The sequence below is a fragment of the Monodon monoceros genome, unplaced genomic scaffold (genome assembly GCF_005190385.1).
Source record: "Monodon monoceros isolate NGI ecotype Baffin Bay Population unplaced genomic scaffold, NGI_Narwhal_1 Super_Scaffold_4, whole genome shotgun sequence".
NCBI lineage: Eukaryota > Metazoa > Chordata > Mammalia > Artiodactyla > Monodontidae > Monodon > Monodon monoceros.
The window spans coordinates 49,244,916-49,261,845 of NW_021703781.1; the positions used below are offsets into that span (position 1 = coordinate 49,244,916).

The 16,930-nt window shown below is 44.4% G+C and overlaps 2 protein-coding genes across 5 annotated transcripts in view; one reads left to right on the forward strand and one right to left on the reverse strand.

The window, feature by feature from the left end:
- MYOF (myoferlin) overlaps positions 1-16,930 on the reverse strand; it is a 154,924-nt gene that overhangs the window by 110,187 nt on the left and 27,807 nt on the right. For all 4 annotated transcript variants that reach the window (XM_029245183.1, XM_029245184.1, XM_029245186.1 and 1 more), the window contains exons 4-5: positions 6,651-6,759; positions 3,684-3,771 (exon numbers count right to left, since the gene is read on the reverse strand). In XM_029245183.1, the coding sequence (XP_029101016.1) occupies positions 3,684-3,771; positions 6,651-6,759 (197 nt within the window). The remainder of the gene's footprint in view (positions 1-3,683; positions 3,772-6,650; positions 6,760-16,930) is intronic.
- LOC114908728 (60S ribosomal protein L36a-like) lies at positions 15,233-15,564 on the forward strand. Its single transcript, XM_029245188.1, has one exon. It carries the CDS (start codon positions 15,233-15,235, stop codon positions 15,551-15,553), a length of 321 nt encoding a protein of 106 aa, XP_029101021.1. The 3' UTR covers positions 15,554-15,564.

The following is a 16,930-nucleotide window of genomic DNA, read 5'->3' on the forward strand; positions in this document are numbered from 1 at the left end:
CACTGCTGGAGCTTGACTTGTGCTGCCAAGACAACCCAAAAGGTGAGGAGAGGAGCCTTGGGCAAAGGGAGCCTGGATGGCAAGGGTTTTCTCCCCAGTGGGTTTAAAATTTCAAGAGTCAGTGCTTTTCTCATTTCTAAGGAAGCAGTCTTTGCTCTGGGGAAATGGCGTGTTTTCTGAGCTTGGGCTTACAAGGGTCCATCTCAGGAGAAGGGACCTCCCCCTATACTCCCAACCGCTTGATAAATTGCTTATTCTCAAAGTCTTCCTGGTCCATTAGGACACAACCCACCCCCCTTTTTTAAGATATTTAACAAAAAAACATTTAGTCATCTCAACATGACTCTGAGCCAAAGCAGATCATTCTTTTCTAATAACTCTGCTTTTTAGAGGAAACAATTTGAATGTTCATACAGACTGTGGCACTCAACTGAGCTCATAACTACAGCTACCCAGAATTGTTTTTGTGATAATAATAATAATAAAGACCACATTAAGGTAGAACTTACTCTATGCCAGGCACTGGGCTAAGTGCTTTCTATGCATTATCTCATTTAATCCTTGCAACCACTTCATGATGTGCTACTGTTCTCCCCCACCTTACAGTAGAGTAACTGAGATTCAGACAAGTTTAGTGACTTACCCAAGGTCACACAGCTAATTAACAATAGACATAGCATCTAACCTAGGCTAGTGTGACCCCAAAGCCCTTGCTCTTATCCATAACGTTACACCTTCAGGGAAAAAAAAGTCTTGTCTCCAAACCTGGACTGCAAGTTCCTGGAGGGGAGGAGCTTTATTTTAAAGAATTACCACCCTCACTGCAGCACTGAGCAATGGGTAAGGAAACCCAGCAACCAATTTCTGTACCCCATAAATACTAAGAAGTCGTGTGATGCCAGTTCACTGTAAACTATAAGTTTACTCTTTCTACTTGAATGAACCTCAGTGCTATTTTTTTCCTAAAGGCCCGGCTCAAGGGGTACCTCAAAAGGGCCCATTTAACATTTTGGCTCTTAAAATGGAATAAACATAATGAAACTGTCTTTTATCTACCAGTATACAGGGCTGAATAGTGTCCTCCCAAAAGTCTTGCCCATCTGTAACCTCAGAATGTGATCTTATTTGGAAATAGGGTCTTTGTAGATGTAATCAAGTTAACCTGAGAGGACACTGGATTAGGGTGGGCCGAATCCAATGACTGGTATCCATATAAGACGTGAGAAATTTGGACATGGACACACAGAGCACCATGTGAAGACAGAGACACACAGAGAGAACATTGTGTGATGACAGAGGCAGGGACTGGAGTGATGGGTCTACAAGCCAAGGGACACCAAGGATTGGTAGCAACCACCAGAAGCTAGGACACAGGCATGGAACCGAATTTCCCTTAAGAGTCCTTGATTTCAGACCTCTAGAACCCAGAACTGCGAGAGGATACATTTCTATAGTTTGAGCCACCCAGTTTGTGGTACTTTATTACAGCAGCCTTAGGAAACTAATAAATAGGATCTGGCTTAGGAAAAATATCAGTGTAAGAAAAGGCACCCTGGTCCTCCCAATTCAGAGGCTACACCAGAGAGCCCACCAGTTGGTGCTGCCCTTTTGGGCCCGTAAGTTCCTACTGTCCTTCCGAGGCCGAAGCAAACGCTGGTGACAGCGGGCATCGGCGGAGGAGAAAGAAATTGGTTGGACCACTTGGTTCAGCCCCTGCTGGCGTGCTGCTCAGGACTGCGCTGTTTCCTCTGTGGTGTATCTGTCATCACTGCTCCGGCAGCAAAGGGAGCCACAGATGTTCTCAAGCCACCACAGGGCCCTTGCGGGGCCGAGAGTGTCCAAGGACAGAGCAGCGTGCCCGTGGTGCCGGTGGGCAGGGGGTGGAGACAGAGCGCGTTGCTGATGTGCTGGTACCCTCATAAGAGGTAAGGGGCTATGTCAGGCCCAAATGTCCCCAAGGAAGAAGGGGCCAGGTGACCCATGCTGGACACACAACTACATGGTCAATTAATGGGCCCAAACCTTAATATCGGGTCATCTTTGGGCTGGGCGAGCAGGGGCAATGGCTGGGATGGGGCTGAGGCAGACAAGACGTCACACAGGAAGGGGGCAGAGACATCACAGGGCAGAAAGGGAGGTGCTGCCACAGGTGCCAAGGAGACCCCTCAGGTGACCAGAGAGCTGAGTTCAGAACCAAGAAAAACTCAGAGAAGCCAGGACCGGAAGAGCCAGGCCTGGCAGGAACCAGGGCCAGGGTGCCCACCCAGGATGAGGGATTTCAAGGCGGGGCGAGTGGGCCCTCCCTCCCTGGGGTGCACGCCAAGGCTGGGAAGACGGGGGCGTCTGGTGAGACCCCTCAACGCAGAGGAAGCTACAGAGACACGTCTAGCATCCCGTCACCCTGGAAAGACGCTAAGAGGAGGTCGGACTCAGCTGTGTGAAACGCCTGACTGTCTTGTAGACTGCCCTCCACCTGCGGCCCAAAACCCACCCCGAGTCCCACGCCCCAACCCCATCCAAAGCAGTATCTGGTGACCCTGAGTGACCCACAACCCACGTCCGTGAACAAGGAGCACAAGGTGGGCTGTGCGGCAGGAAGCACTTGGTTAAAGGACCGAGGGGCTGTTCGGAGGCGGGAGGGGGTCAGGGCCAAGGGAGAGAGAGGCTCCAATCCAAGGGCTCCGACCACGAGACTGGTGGCTGAGAGCACAGCCTGGCGATGGCACATTTAGGAGGTGAAGACACGTGAAGAGAGTACAGGCCACTCCTGAGACTCAGAACCAGCAACAGTGTATGGGGTGCAAGCTACAAAGCAAAGCCCTGCCTGGGACCTTCTGCTGGATGGGCTCACGTGAGGCTGCTCAGTCATGTAACCAAGCAGGACCCTATGAGGCCTTCCCAGAACAGACCCCGCCCATGTCCTCCGCCTGCCTTTTGTCTGTAGAAAAACTTTAGTCACAGAACAAATTTAATCAGAGAAGTGAGAAAATGCAGAAAGAAAGAACAGTCAAGCAAGACAAAATAATAATACTTTAGCTGTTAAACAAAGTCAAGGACCTTTAGTTCTTCCTCAAGGACTACAGATACTATTCTGAGCTGTGTCCTTTGAGCTGCTTTGCAGACACTGAAGCCCCCCACCAGGTGGGAGAAGTTAACTGTATGCTGTCCACAAGCACGCAGACCCCAGACCCGCTGGAAACAGGAGGTTGATAATGCTGACTCCCAATTACCTCACCATCAACCCATCAGAAGAATGCCCACGAGCTGATCACGCCCTGCTCCTTGAACATTATAAGATTCCTCACTACCCCCTCCAGGGTGGGACACACAATCTTGAGCGCATCAGCCCCCTGTGGCCCCCTCTGCCTGGCAAAGCAATAAAGCTATTTCTTTCTACTTCACCCAAAACTCTGTCTCCAAGATTTAATCTGGCACCGGTATTCTGTCACCGAATTTTGGCAACAGTAAAGGACTGCCTTGCTGTCCCCTCTCCTTTGAAGGGCATTTGGTAAACTCTTGTAATGTCCAGTTCAGGGCAGCTCCACCTGCCTCATGGGGCCCTGTCTAGGTGGGCAGGGAGCTACAGAGAGCATAGTGACAAGGAGAGCTTCCTTGAAGAGTCCTTGTGTGCCATTAGTAGATCCTCCCTGGTGTAGGCTGGGCCTTCAGGAGGGTCAGCTTACCTCCCAAGCCTGGCACGCTGGTCCCACTGGGGTCATCCGGATGTGGAGCTGAAGGTGGATCATAGCCGATCACCAGGTCAATGGTGGCCTGGGTAGAAAAAATTCATGGCAGACAGAATCAGTGCAGGGCATCAGAATGTTATAGACTCAACACAAACCAATTCAGCAGGAGTAGAAGTTCTAGCAGGGGTGAGCAGGGGGATGGGAAAGTGAGAAGAGAAAGAGGGAAGGATGACATACCCTCCACTGTTCATATCTTCCCACCGTGTGGGCCCAGGTGGAGTGGGCGCACCTGGGAAAGCAGTTACCTGGTACAGGTTGCCAAGTGTATCATTGCTAAGGGGCAGCCTCATAACTGGAGGAAAGTTTTGCGACAAGGAAGCTTGAACTTGTAACAAACCTCCTTCCTAGGGTGGAGATAGCCTCCAATCACAGAATTACAGTCACAGAGGATCATTCTAAGTGTCTAAGTTTTTTTGTTTGCTCATTGACGTCTTTGTTAATTGCTGAAATTTATTTTCACACTTCTCTCCAAAAAGAATTTTAAGTGACTAACAAAAAGTTATAAAGCGATGTAATTCATAAAATGGAGTTCAAAAAAAAGGGAAACAAGTCTGATTAAAGAGGAAACAAAGATGCAAAACGTGAAGATGAAGATAAGTGCCATCCCTCTTGCATTAAATATGACCCCAAGTTGGCTAGAAGCGAAGGCAAGAAGGAGAACATAAAATGTTATACATAACCTTTCATTATCAGAAAGGAAGAAACATACTAACTCGTTACAGGAGATAAAATTATTCCTATTTTTTAAATCTGAGTTAAATTTCTCACGTGGGGCATTATTTTAGGGCAGAGTTTCCTATACTTTCATATTTTGTGAACCGATAAAATTTCAAAAAAGTTTGCAAGGGGACTCAACATAGGGTCGCTAATTTTTATTTTGCCAAACACATGTCCTCAACTACCATCTACTACTATAATCATTTCACAAAATAAAGGACTTTTAACAGCAAAAGTGAGGAAGGATAAACCCCAAATAAAAGAAGTCCTTTGAAAATAAGAATGGCACACACACACACACACGTTATCAGATAAAATACAGGACATAAAATTTGGGACATATTTATAGTACGAAATTGTTCACTGTTTATCTGAAATTCAAATTTAAATGGGCATCCCACACTTCCATTTGCTACTTTTGCTACATCTGGTAAACTCTCTCACTCACACACTCACACACACACACACACACACACACACACACACACACAATTGCCCTGTTTTTTCCCATCTGTCTGCTCATTAGTAAATACTCCCTCATGGATCAGCACATTCTTTGCCAACTTAAGAACCGTGACCTGGGAGACACTGAACAGGATAATAAATGATGCCTCTGACAGCAGTTTCTTGGCAAATATAGAATCATAAGAGCAGCGTCTCACGGCTACAACCAGGCCACAATAGGAACACCGAATGCAATGAGGGGCTCAATTGCCAAACTTGAAGAATCCACCTTTCAAACCCAGAAGAGTCCATGAATGGCTCGACCTCTGTATCAATGGCTTCCCAATAACTTCAGGATCCTCCGAGGTGCTCCAGGCCCTCTTACAGGGGTAAGGGGATACCAGGGGGCCAGGCCTGAGGCCCTCACTCTTCCTTACTCCATTCAATGACTACAATTCTGCCATTTCAGGGTTCTACATATGCTTTCTTCTCTGCTTTAAAGAGGAAAAAAACAGCCAGAAAAATCACTGACTTGTACCATCTTCCCTTAGTATCATTTCTCTCAGCCAGTTTTGGGTAGACAGACGATAGCTGACATTCTGAATTTACATTTTATGATTAGAATGCTAATTCACAGCAAACCTATAAGTTTTGGAGACTAGACCAGCAAAACTGACATTCCTAATGGGCATTAATGCATTCTTGCCTTCAGGGATGGCCTCTTTTAAATTTTCTCCCTTTGCCCAGGCTCCTAAGCAAAATATTGACAAATTGTTTGGAAAACGAAGGGGTCAGAGGTTAACAGGGCAAGCATATTAGCTTTATGAGTGCTTGTTAGCAATCTTAAGAAATCTGAGAGCGGTGATGCTAGAGTCAATTTTTTTAAAGTGCACTTGAAAAAGAGTCTCTCTCTTCTGGTCTCATGTCAGACAATATCAGTGTGTACTTGTTTGGAGAGGCTGTGATCAGAAAACGTTCAGCTGCCAATGGAATAATAAAGACCATGGGGACCTCCTTGGTGGCTCAGTGGTTAAGAATCCTCCTGCCAATGCAGGGAACACGGGTTCGAGCCCTGGTCTGGGAAGATCCCACATGCTGCGGAACAGCTAAGCCCGTGCGCCACAACTACTGAGCCTGTGCTCTAGAGCCCGCGAGCCACAACTACTGAGCCCACGCGCTGCAACTACTGAAGCCCAGGAACCTAAAGCCTGTGCTCCGCAACGAGAAGCCACTGCAATGAGAAGCCTGTGCACCACAACGAAGAGTAGCCCCTGCTCTCCGCAACTAGAGAAGGCCCGTGCACAGCAATGAAGACCCAACGCAGCCAAAAATAAATAAATAAATTTAATTTTTTAAAAATCATGATATTAACATCTTGGTATTCTGGTCTAATAGTAATGAATTACCTTCTATAGAATGCTTCAAAGAGTATCTGATACACAGAGCTACACTCACCATACAAATGTTAACAACCAAGTGAATATGCCCAGAGCTGTACCAAGAGAGGGTCCCACTCACGCTATAGTATTCTGATATAGAAAATCAAGTTTATCTACTTTGTAGTTCTGTCAATATGAGTACAGGATGAGGCCATATCATTTGTAAATGCACCGATTTACCTCAAAACCAGTAGGGAGAGTGTGTGTGTGTGTAGTGAGCTACTTATAATTTCACACTCTTGTCTCAATGACCTTTGCAAAGCCATCTCCCTTCAAAGCCATTCAACAAGAGGGAAATGCTCACCCCAGTCTCTTGCCCCCTTTCGTTTAGCAGGGAGATCAGTTTGTAGGGCAGCGATCGGCTCTGGTCGCCAATCAGGTCTTTCAGGGCTACGGTGGCCGTGCCAATTAACCTGCAGGGGAAAGGAAAAAGCACACAGTTACCCACATAAGAGGCATGTTTCCACTTCCACACTGGACCTCCCAATCCTCTTCCTATTCATCTGCGAGCATGAAAACCACCCATAATGAAGCGTGGGCCATTTTGGGCTCTCCCTAGCAGGGTATTTTGGCGGTAACCATCACACGGCAGCCACCATGTCTCCATAACAAGCAGTCATTTCAAGAGTCAAACTATGGTGCCTGGGAAATTTCAAGTCACAAATGAGATCGATGGGTGAGAGACAAAGACTGAATATAACCTCGAAGAATACAGGAAGAGAGAAAAGTAGGACAAAGTTTAGGCATTCTTCTGTAATGGACATTTAAAAGGACTCATAAAACATTGTCCACTGTAACCTGTTAATATGTTGTGATACAAAACAAAAGGGAGTTTAAGGTAGCAGAGGGAATTAAGGTTGCTAATCAGCTGACCTTAATATGATTGGACTGGGGCTACCCAGGTAATCCAGGATTGAGTAGAAGAGGGTGACGGAAGAGGCAAGAGACTTGCAAGAAACACTCAACAAGCTGTCACTAGTTTGAAGGGACCACAAGCCAAGGAATGCAGGCAGACTCCAGAAGCTGGAAAAGGCAAGAAAATGGATTCTCCCCTAGAGCCTCCAGAAGGAATACAGCCCAGCTGACACCTTCATTTTGCAGGTAAGCCCACTGAACTTCAGACCAGTAGAGCTGTAAGGTGGTAAAATTGTGACGTTTTAAGCCACTAAGTTTGGAGTAATTTAAAGCAGCAACAGAAAATACAGGTCTCATGCAGAAGTTTTTCTCACTTTCACCTTATTTCCTAAAATTTTTTGATTTTTGTTTCTTTGTTTTGTTTCCATCATCCTTCATGTAGGTAGTAGCAGTAGTAAACTTCATCTCACGTAGGCCATGGTCTTCAGAGACTGGCTAATTGATTTAGTAATGGGCCGAGGAAACCACACAAGAACACAGAAAATCTAAGCTTCCACCTGGGCCAGGTAACACATGGTTCAGAAGCTGCTTTGGTGTAACAGATACCTGACCGAATGTGAAAGTCCGAGTCCAGGTTAACGGAAGAGCGTTAGGAATTCACTGACTCAGGCCTGGGCACTGATGCTGTCTGATGTGTACAGCCTCAACGTAGAAGAAACGACTTAAAAGTGCATAATTTGTAAATTTGCCAATTGCTTTTCATTTGAATAGTATCATATAGTAAAAGTGGTATAGGAAATAATTTTAATGGAAATAGTTTTGTGAAATAAAGGCCACCTGGGAACATTTGAGCAATAAAAAAAACCAACATTGTCCACTGTAAAAACATCCCCCCAAGTAAACCTTCTTGCAGTGTAAATAGGTTGCTAGTTTACGGATGGGGTAACTTGGTAACTCACATGCTGTGGAGCATCATTCAGAAGTTGGATGTATGCACTTCTTTCTCTTCCTGGACCCCAAGGGATTATATTCAGCCTCTACCGCTTACTCATCCACCTCTTATTTTTTTGTTGTTATATTCTTTCATTTGCTTTATTTTTTAGATTCCACACATAAGTGATAACACACAGAATTTTCTTTCTCTGTCTTACTTCAGTCACTAAGCATAATACCCTCCAGGTCCATCCACGTTGTTGCAAACAAGAAAATTTCATTCTTTTTTATGGCTGAGTAATATTCCATTGTGTGTATGTGCCACATCTTTTTTATCCATTCATCTGTCAATGGACACTTAGCTTGCTTCCATATCTTGGCTATTGTAAATAATGCAGCTATGAACATTGAGGTGCAGATATCTTTTTGAAATCATGTTTTCATTTTCTTTGAATATATACCCAAGTGGAATTGCTGGGTCCTATGGTAACTCTATTTTTAGTTTTTTGAGGAACCTCCATACTGTTTTGTTTTGTTTTGTTTTTACAGTGGCTGCACCAATTCACATTCCCACGAACAGTGTAAAAGGGTTCCCTTTTCTCCACATCCTTGCCAACATTTGTTGCTTGTGGTCTTTTTGATGACAGCCATGCTGACAGGTGTGATGTGATATCTTATTGTAGTTTTGACCATCTACCTCTTAGCGCACATAACATACCGGTACAGAAGTACACCTGTGTCCCTCCTTACTAGAGTAAAGCTCCTGAAAGGCGGAGGTTTTTCCTGTTCTGTTCATTCCTCTAACCCCAGTGCTTGGAACATAGTTTGCTTATTAATACATATTTACTGAATGAAGGAAAGAAACATTTTTGTAGTTAGGGCACATGATCAAAAAAATTTATAGAACACACATCCCCAGGGAGTTGGTCAATATAAAAGTGTAACCTGTGGAATACAGTGTGTAAATTGGGGTTATAACACACAACATGGTATGAGAGTGGGTGAATTGAAAGAGTTCCCTTTGTGAAATGCAATAAAAAAGCAAAGAGAGTCCAGGGGTGTGCTCTCAGTATAGATACTGAAAAAGGAAAAGAGAAATAGTAAGAATTTTTAAATGCTATTTAATCTTGTCCATATTTGCAGCGACTTATACTAACAATAGCAGATACGATAGTCTGGATTATCGTTAGCATAAAGTTAGAAAGCTAAATATCAAGTCCTCAAAATGACAGGAGAGATTACTTATACCAAAAACCCCATGGTGAAGAAACCGTAGTTGAGAATAAAAATAGCTCTGGGCTTTCAGGCAAAAACAATAATCAGGAAAGATCCCCCTGTGGAGAAATATTCATTTCATTGAAAAATGTTGTCCATTTTGTTTTAAAATCAGGAAGTGAGAGTTGATGTCAACATAGACACATTATTTTTAAACTGACAGATATCTGTATTCTCATCCCCCACTCGGACCTCAGAAATAGGACCAGATTGTAGATTCAGCGTCTGTCATCCAACCACATACGTCCAGTGACTCAGAATAAGTGACTTCACTTTCTGAGAATAGGTATATTATATCACACACGACCAAACATTGCTATGGCACCCTGTTTCACACAACTTACCCCACGATGTGAGCCACTGGCACAGGGCTTCTTGGAAGATTGCACTGACTTGAAACGAACACACCCAAGACATTCAACAACCATGATGGATTCTGCTCTCTTCTAATATCACAAGTAGAGTCAGAAAAGAAAAATTTTGCCTCCAGAGGATTAAGAGTGCACTTTTCAGCCCTTTTAGGTCAATATAGAAATTAGGTCTCTCTGTCAATGCTGAGAATTGATGGGACCTTTACAGAGTAATTTTTCAGATGAGTATGTTCACTCCGTATGTTAGTATCTTGTTTGTTTTTGTTTTTTTTAACATCCGTATGTTTTCTTCTCACTTGGGTTTTTATTCTCCTGATATATTGAGGACAAGAGACTACCCATGACTCCATCTCTACCTGATGAAACAGAGAAACCTCCCACACAAGGTGAGAACCCCTGGCAAAATCTCTTCCACGTCTCTCTCAGCCCCACAGGATGTGAGCTTCTCTCCATGGACTTCTCTCCATGTTTTAAGACAGCAGGCCACAGGGTTGGTTAATTCAGTTTTTTCAATAAGAACAAAATCTGAAAAGGTTTAAAAGTTATCTGACTGGTACTCACCTTGGAAAGACAGGGAAACACACTGGATTTTACTCTTCACAGTTCCATGATTCATAACCTAACTTTATGATTAAAATCATAACACTGTACACTTGAACATGTACTGATTTGCTTTTGCTAAAGCCAAGATGACCTGAATCTCTATCAACAATAAATAATCCCTGGAACAAAACAAAAACTACAGCATGCAGGGATGATACTGAAGTGGAAAGAGGGCTGACCTGGGTTGGACCAGCATTTATCAACAGCGGCACTACTGATACTTTGAACTGGATAATTATTTGTTTTAGGGGGCTTTCCTGTGCCTTGTCAGATGCTCAGCAGCTTCCCTGACCTCTGCCCACTAGAGCATCTCTACACATTGCCAGTTGTCCCCATAGGCAAAATCAGCACAGGCTGAGAACCACTGGGTTAGACAATTCCTGTTCTACCCCTAACTCTGTGTCCCAACTTCCTTTGAGGACTTGGCTAAGTCACCCAAATCTCTGAGTCCCCTTCATTATCTGCAAATGAGTAGATTGAAAGAATTCCTCAGACCCTTTTTAGCCCTGAAAGTCTGCTACTGGCTTATATATGTGATGTTCCTATGTATGTCTATTCAGAAAACTCTCTCATGTTATACATTTCTTTTCTCTTAAAGCCTTTGTTCATTGATTTAGGGGGGGAAAAATATCCTAGAAAATGTCCATAATGAACAATCAAGAATACTAGGCAAGTTTTCTGCCTTCAAAGGTATTGGCTTCTTATAACATCAGGAGTCAAACAAATTCCCACAGGGTGTCAGGAGGAAAGTTTAGGCCAATAACAGAAATGTGGAATACAGTGAGTATTAGGTGAGACAATAGGGAGTGGTGGGACTTGTGGCTAACTGGGGAGAACAGCTTTGCCTAAAACACAAAACCCATCTGCTGGCCCTTTATGGCCCTGAATGGGTTTTACAACCTCCATTCTGACTCATCCAGTATCCGCTGCTTTCCCTTCCCCATGAGAGGCTGTGAGAGGATGTAACAAATAACACACCAGGAATGGAGTGAAATAAAAGAAGCCAATCGTGAAGTCTGATCTCAATTCCTTCTTTCAGAAACCTTTAGTCCCATTTCTTAAGATTTGCTTTTTCATCATAAAATTCTTATGCTTGTGGGGGTGGGGTGGAGGAGGGGAGGGAGACGTCAAAGAAAACTTAAATTTCTTTTTTCTGAAGCTAGTGCTTGTTTAGATGAAAGCCTAGAAAGACTTTAATCCACAAAATATTTTTAACGGCTCAGTGAGTTGAAGAAAAATATAAACAGTTACAACATCTAAGATCTTTCACTGTAAGCTGAAGAAAACATCCCCTCTGGGTGTCTGAACTCTATACAGCTTTGAAGGCAAGCCTGGCCTGGCCTATTTTCCATGATATTGCTTGGATACAAAATACAGTGAGAGACTGGGAAATGATGACTTGGCCTCCTACACAGGGAATAAGAAGAGTTCAGTCGGACCACAAGCCAATTTCCTTTAAAGAAGGTGATACTAAACCAAGACCCTTTTTCTTTCATATTACTAATGCTATAAATATGTTAAAATATTATGGTGTGAAAGTAATGGGGAAACTTTTGCCCTGTGTTTTCATGGAAAAATAAGAGTCTCCCCATGGGCTCCACCCAACACTAAAATGGATGGACCACACCTCAAAAAGAAACTTATGGTGCAAGAATAATAAACAGCAGATGTGTTCTGAAATGAAGAAAAAGCCAGTCCTTCTCCTATTCCTTTCAGTCCACGAACGCCCATATAGTTTGTTGTTGGTTCTCTCTGTGACATCAAACTAATTCTAAGCAATGGAAGCAACTACTTGAAAATTAGACGTTAGGTTTGGGGGAACTAAAGAGTTTAACTGTCAACTAGTCAACTCGGTCATGCAAGTGTTGGTTAAGAACTTTTGTGTCTTTCTTGTTAAAACAGAGTCTAGTGTGTTTAAAAGAGAAATGTTTTCCCCGTTGGCCTGGACGCAAATGTTAACAGTCGCATGCCACTGTGGTGAGTAAGGGCTTTGCTAGCTGAGTTCTTAATCAGGGGAACTCACATCTAGCGAGTTGTTCTTCTGTGCAGCAGGGACACAGCCCACATGGATTACTGGGGAAGGGTTTACTGGAAATTCCCTCATGAAGGAAAGGAAAAATAAGTTGGAGGCTGGAAAGTAAATCACACGTTGCTCTGTTTCTGCTCCCAAGGACTGCAGAACTACCAACTTCCCATCCTCCGAGGGGCAATAACAATCCCCAACGGGGCTGGAGAACAAACGCTTTTCTGAGTGGCTCCCAGGTCTCCTGCAGGACCATGATTCGCCCACCCTTTGAAGCACTGGGCTCTCAGCCAGCTGGGCCTTGTCGTCTGCGCCAGGCCCAGAAGGCCAGTGGGCATGCTCGGCTGGGTCCCATCCCCTCCGCAGACTTCTCCCTCCCCCAGGCCAGTATCAGTGGAGCTCCTCCCTTGGCTCTGAGCCAAAAGGAGGGAGCGCCAAGCCCTGCACCTTGCTTTCTACCAGATGGGGGGAGAGGCAGGGGCAGCCATGGCAGTGAATCCTATCACAGGGAACCCCGGAAAGCACCTCCCCAGGTCTCCCATCCACCTCACCTGTGGGGAACCCTCCGAGTCTCCCAACCCGCCCACCCTTGCGCTCTGGATTAGCTGCTAAAACCGTTTCTCAGAATGTGGTTCCCCAGACTTCCCTGCAGCAGAATCAGCAGGGCGGGTACAGATTCCCAGGACCCTGAGTCAGACTTTTTCTTTAGTTAATTCTTATACCCAGGAAGTTTGAGAAACAATGGTCTAGAACAGGTGGAGGGGTGGATGGAGGAAGGGGGGTAGGGAAGGCAGCTGGCAAAGCCAGTCCTGGGGAACAGGGAACACGTGCAGTTTTCTAAAAGTACATTCAATGTGATGATAGAGGTTCACGTTTGAGAAATGGGCATAGCAATCAATTATTTAATAGAACAAAGGAGAAAGCAAAACTCCATCAAAGTCTACTCGGCAGGCCTAGTTACCTGCGCCCTCCCGTGGCTTCCCCTCCTTACTCCACACCAGGATCGTCAGAGGACCTTGAGGCCTTTGTCCCGTTCGTCACAAGGGAGCAGGGGTTTTAGAAAACCTAGAAACTCCTAGTCCGCACAGTGGTTCCCCAACCTAGCAGTGCACAAGCCCCCTGAGGTGGAGGTGTGACAAACGCCATGCCCAGATTTTGGAATCACTGAACTAGCCTGGAGGCTGTGGCAGTATCTGCAGGATTCAGGGCCAGCCTTTGCTGCAGACGGCATCACTTTTAACAGGGGAAGGAGATGAATGGAAGCCCAGGTCTCTTCCCCAAAGCCCTCCTGGGCAGCGAGGCTACAAGGCCAGGGGTGCGTTAACTAGCCTAATGCCTGGCATGTAGAAGATGTCTTAAGAGTGAATTTCTTGAATAAATGACTGTAACCTGCTATTTTTCTATTTGCTCTTGACCAATTCTCCTGTTCATTCAGTCCTCAAAGTTCTGGCTCTACGCTTGCCCGTTCTGGACAGTTCAACAGAACTCCTAGGCTCCGTCTCTGTCTAATGCCCTCATCCTTTAGACTCAAGGCAGTAGTATTCACTCATTCATTCATCAAGCACTTGGACCAGGTAAGGGGGACAGCATAACATATAGTGACTAAGAACTTGGCGCTAGACAGCGCTGCCTGATTCAGACTTATCCTTGTACCACGGATCGTGTAACTTCTCTGAGCCTCAGTGTCCTCGTCTGCAAAGTGGGGATAATGACAGCTCCTACCTAACAGTATTGCTGTAAGGATTAAAAGGACGATCTGGTAAGTGGTTAACATCACTTTTCATTATTATTTCAGACACTATTCTGGAAAAAGGGATCCTAAAAACAATATGACTCCAAGTCAGTACTTGCAGGGAAAGCTGGTCTGAACTCATGCACAGCCTAAATCACAGGAAGGTGGGTTTATCTATGCGGAGTGTGGGCAGGTGGGCATGAATGAACAGATAAGAACCCTTTGTAACTACCCACAGCCATTTCTATACAATCACTGTGCAGAGTTCTTAAAACCAATCCTTTCTCTTATGTACATCAAATAGCTCCCTCCCCACCATCAATGCTATATATACACCGTGAATCTGTTTGGAAAACAATTTTTATTTTCAGGATTAGACCAGAAGTAAACTTCAGCTGTAGCTGAATTCTCATAAAATCCAATTAGTCGAATCTGAATGCATTTTTAAAGCCATAGGTCTCATAAAACGTTTCATTATAAAAGAGACCCCAGAGCAAATCCTTATATGAAAAACCTTTCTAAACCAGTGCACGCGTACGTGCATGCACGCACACACACACACACACACCCTTTACCCTGTCTTTTTCTCCCTTTTTCCCCTGCTTCATTCTTCATATTTATCACCATCTGATAAACTATATGTGGATTTACTTGTTTATTGTCTGTTGCCTCCACTCAGATGTGAGCCCCATGAAAGGCATGGAGTACCCCCAGCGCTTAGAGCAGTGTCTGACACACAGCAGCCATAAGCAAATATCTGTTGAAAGAATAAATTAATTGATACATCACTGAAGATAGTCCAATGACCTTGCAAATGATTTATAGGTTATGAAGCTTCCTCTTCTAAGAGATGTTCCTCCAAGTACAATCAGGAGATAATTACAGCTCTTATTATGAAATGTCTTTCTCTTTCAGTCTCTCTGGGTGTTTCTCACCAGGGCTGTGATCTCCCCAAACAGCGGGGTTCAGCCTCTCCAGCACCCAGAGCCAACCAGCCCAAACCAGCTTTGATCTTTGCATAGCTTTGCTGCTCTGTTGAAAAAGCGGAACTAAAAAGAAATCAGCTTTTCCGTGCTGATAGCGCTCTCGCAAACATGGTGAACGTTCCTAAAACCCGCCAGACTTTCTATAAGAAGTGTGGCAAGCACCAACCCCACAAAGTGACACAGTACAAGAAGGACAAGGATTCTCTGTATGCCCAGGGAAAGCGGCAGTATGACAGGAAGCAGAGTGGCTACGGTGGGCAGACTAAGCCGATTTTCCGGAAAAAGGCTAAAACTACAAAGAAGATTGTGCTGAGGCTTGGATGTGTTGAGCCGAACTGCAGATCTAAGAGAATGCTGGCTATTAAGAGAAGCAAGCATTTTGAGCTGGGAGGAGATAAGAAGAGAAATGGCCAAGTGATCCAGTTCTGAGCTTCATATTTTGTTTTGTTATGAAGATAATAAACATTTGAGATTGTTTACTTCCAAAAAAAAGAAATCAGAACTGGGAGTTTTGTTCCAAGTACCATCTGCCTCTGGCTTAGATTTTCTCACAGCCCGAGAAGCTACTCCAGGTAGAAAACCTGCCTCGACCCTTCTCACCAACCACACTGGGGAAAAGGAGAGGTCATGGGGACCGCCTCAATTAATCCCACTGCTATGTTTACACATGGCAGTGGCAGAAGCGAGTCTCACCACTAGGGGAAATAAAAGTATTAAAAGCTTGAACACAAGGTCTTTTGTACACCAGTAAACAAAAATTTCTCATAAGCAATACCACACCGTCCCATCAAATTAATTTCATTCCAAACCACAGTCTTTCTGTTTTCTCTAAGCAAAAACAAAACAAAAACAAAAAACCCTCGCCCAGGGAGTTAGTATATTCCATAACCCAGGCTTGTCCTTTTGCTTTTTCTAATTCTACAGTCCCCAGTACCATCCTGTGTGTAAGTGTGTGTGTTAGTTATGCTGTGCTCTCACTTTCACATCCTGGCACTCTGGCCCTCAACCCACACTCACACACTCACACACACACACAGGAAATAAACATTGGAAGGTCTGAGGTTAAACTCTGGATTTACGAAGTTAAATCCACGTGCTTCCAATCAAAGAGCTGGGTGACTTTAAGCAATTTGGTGAAACTCTCTGAGCCACATTTTTCTCTAAGATGTCAATAAACCTGTCTGACTCAAAAACATTATAAAGATGAAAACCGATTGCGTGTGGAGCAGTTTTAGCACAATTCCTGGCCCATGGTAAGCCCACAATAGATATTAGCTATTATGTTGTTCATCAGGAAATTTAAGTGGTTTTTTTCCTTAACTATATTAAATTTGCCCTTATGTCTATCACTTACTGAGGAAGTATTCCAGCCACCATCATGAAGATGAAGAAACCTGCCAAAAGCCACCCAACCAGTAAGTAGCAGAGCCAAGACCCAAACTAATGTCCTGATCATGCAGCTGACCGCTTGCCCACACCACCTCTCATGCAAGAACTCGGGTAAATTTCCTCCTGGGTATATTGTGAGGTCTTCGGTTATCTTCTTACATTACAGCCAAGCAGACAATTTACCTTCAGAGGATGTCTCTAACTTTGCCGTGCATTTGTGTGGGGTATATGTGATGGTTTCAAATGCACAAGTACACACACATGGAGGGGAAAAATAAGAGTACTAGGAAGGCAAACTCTTAGACAGTTACAGTCATTTTATATCAGACATTGTAATGTGCATTCCTACACGTTCAATTTGGATCTTTTTTAATACCTTCCACGTCTCTACTTCACTTGCTCAAGCTTTCCTCTACC

Coding starts and splice junctions, on each gene's coding strand:
- LOC114908728 (XM_029245188.1), top strand. CDS start 15,233: ATGGTGAACGTTCCTAAAACCCGCCAGACTTTCTATAAGAAGTGTGGC.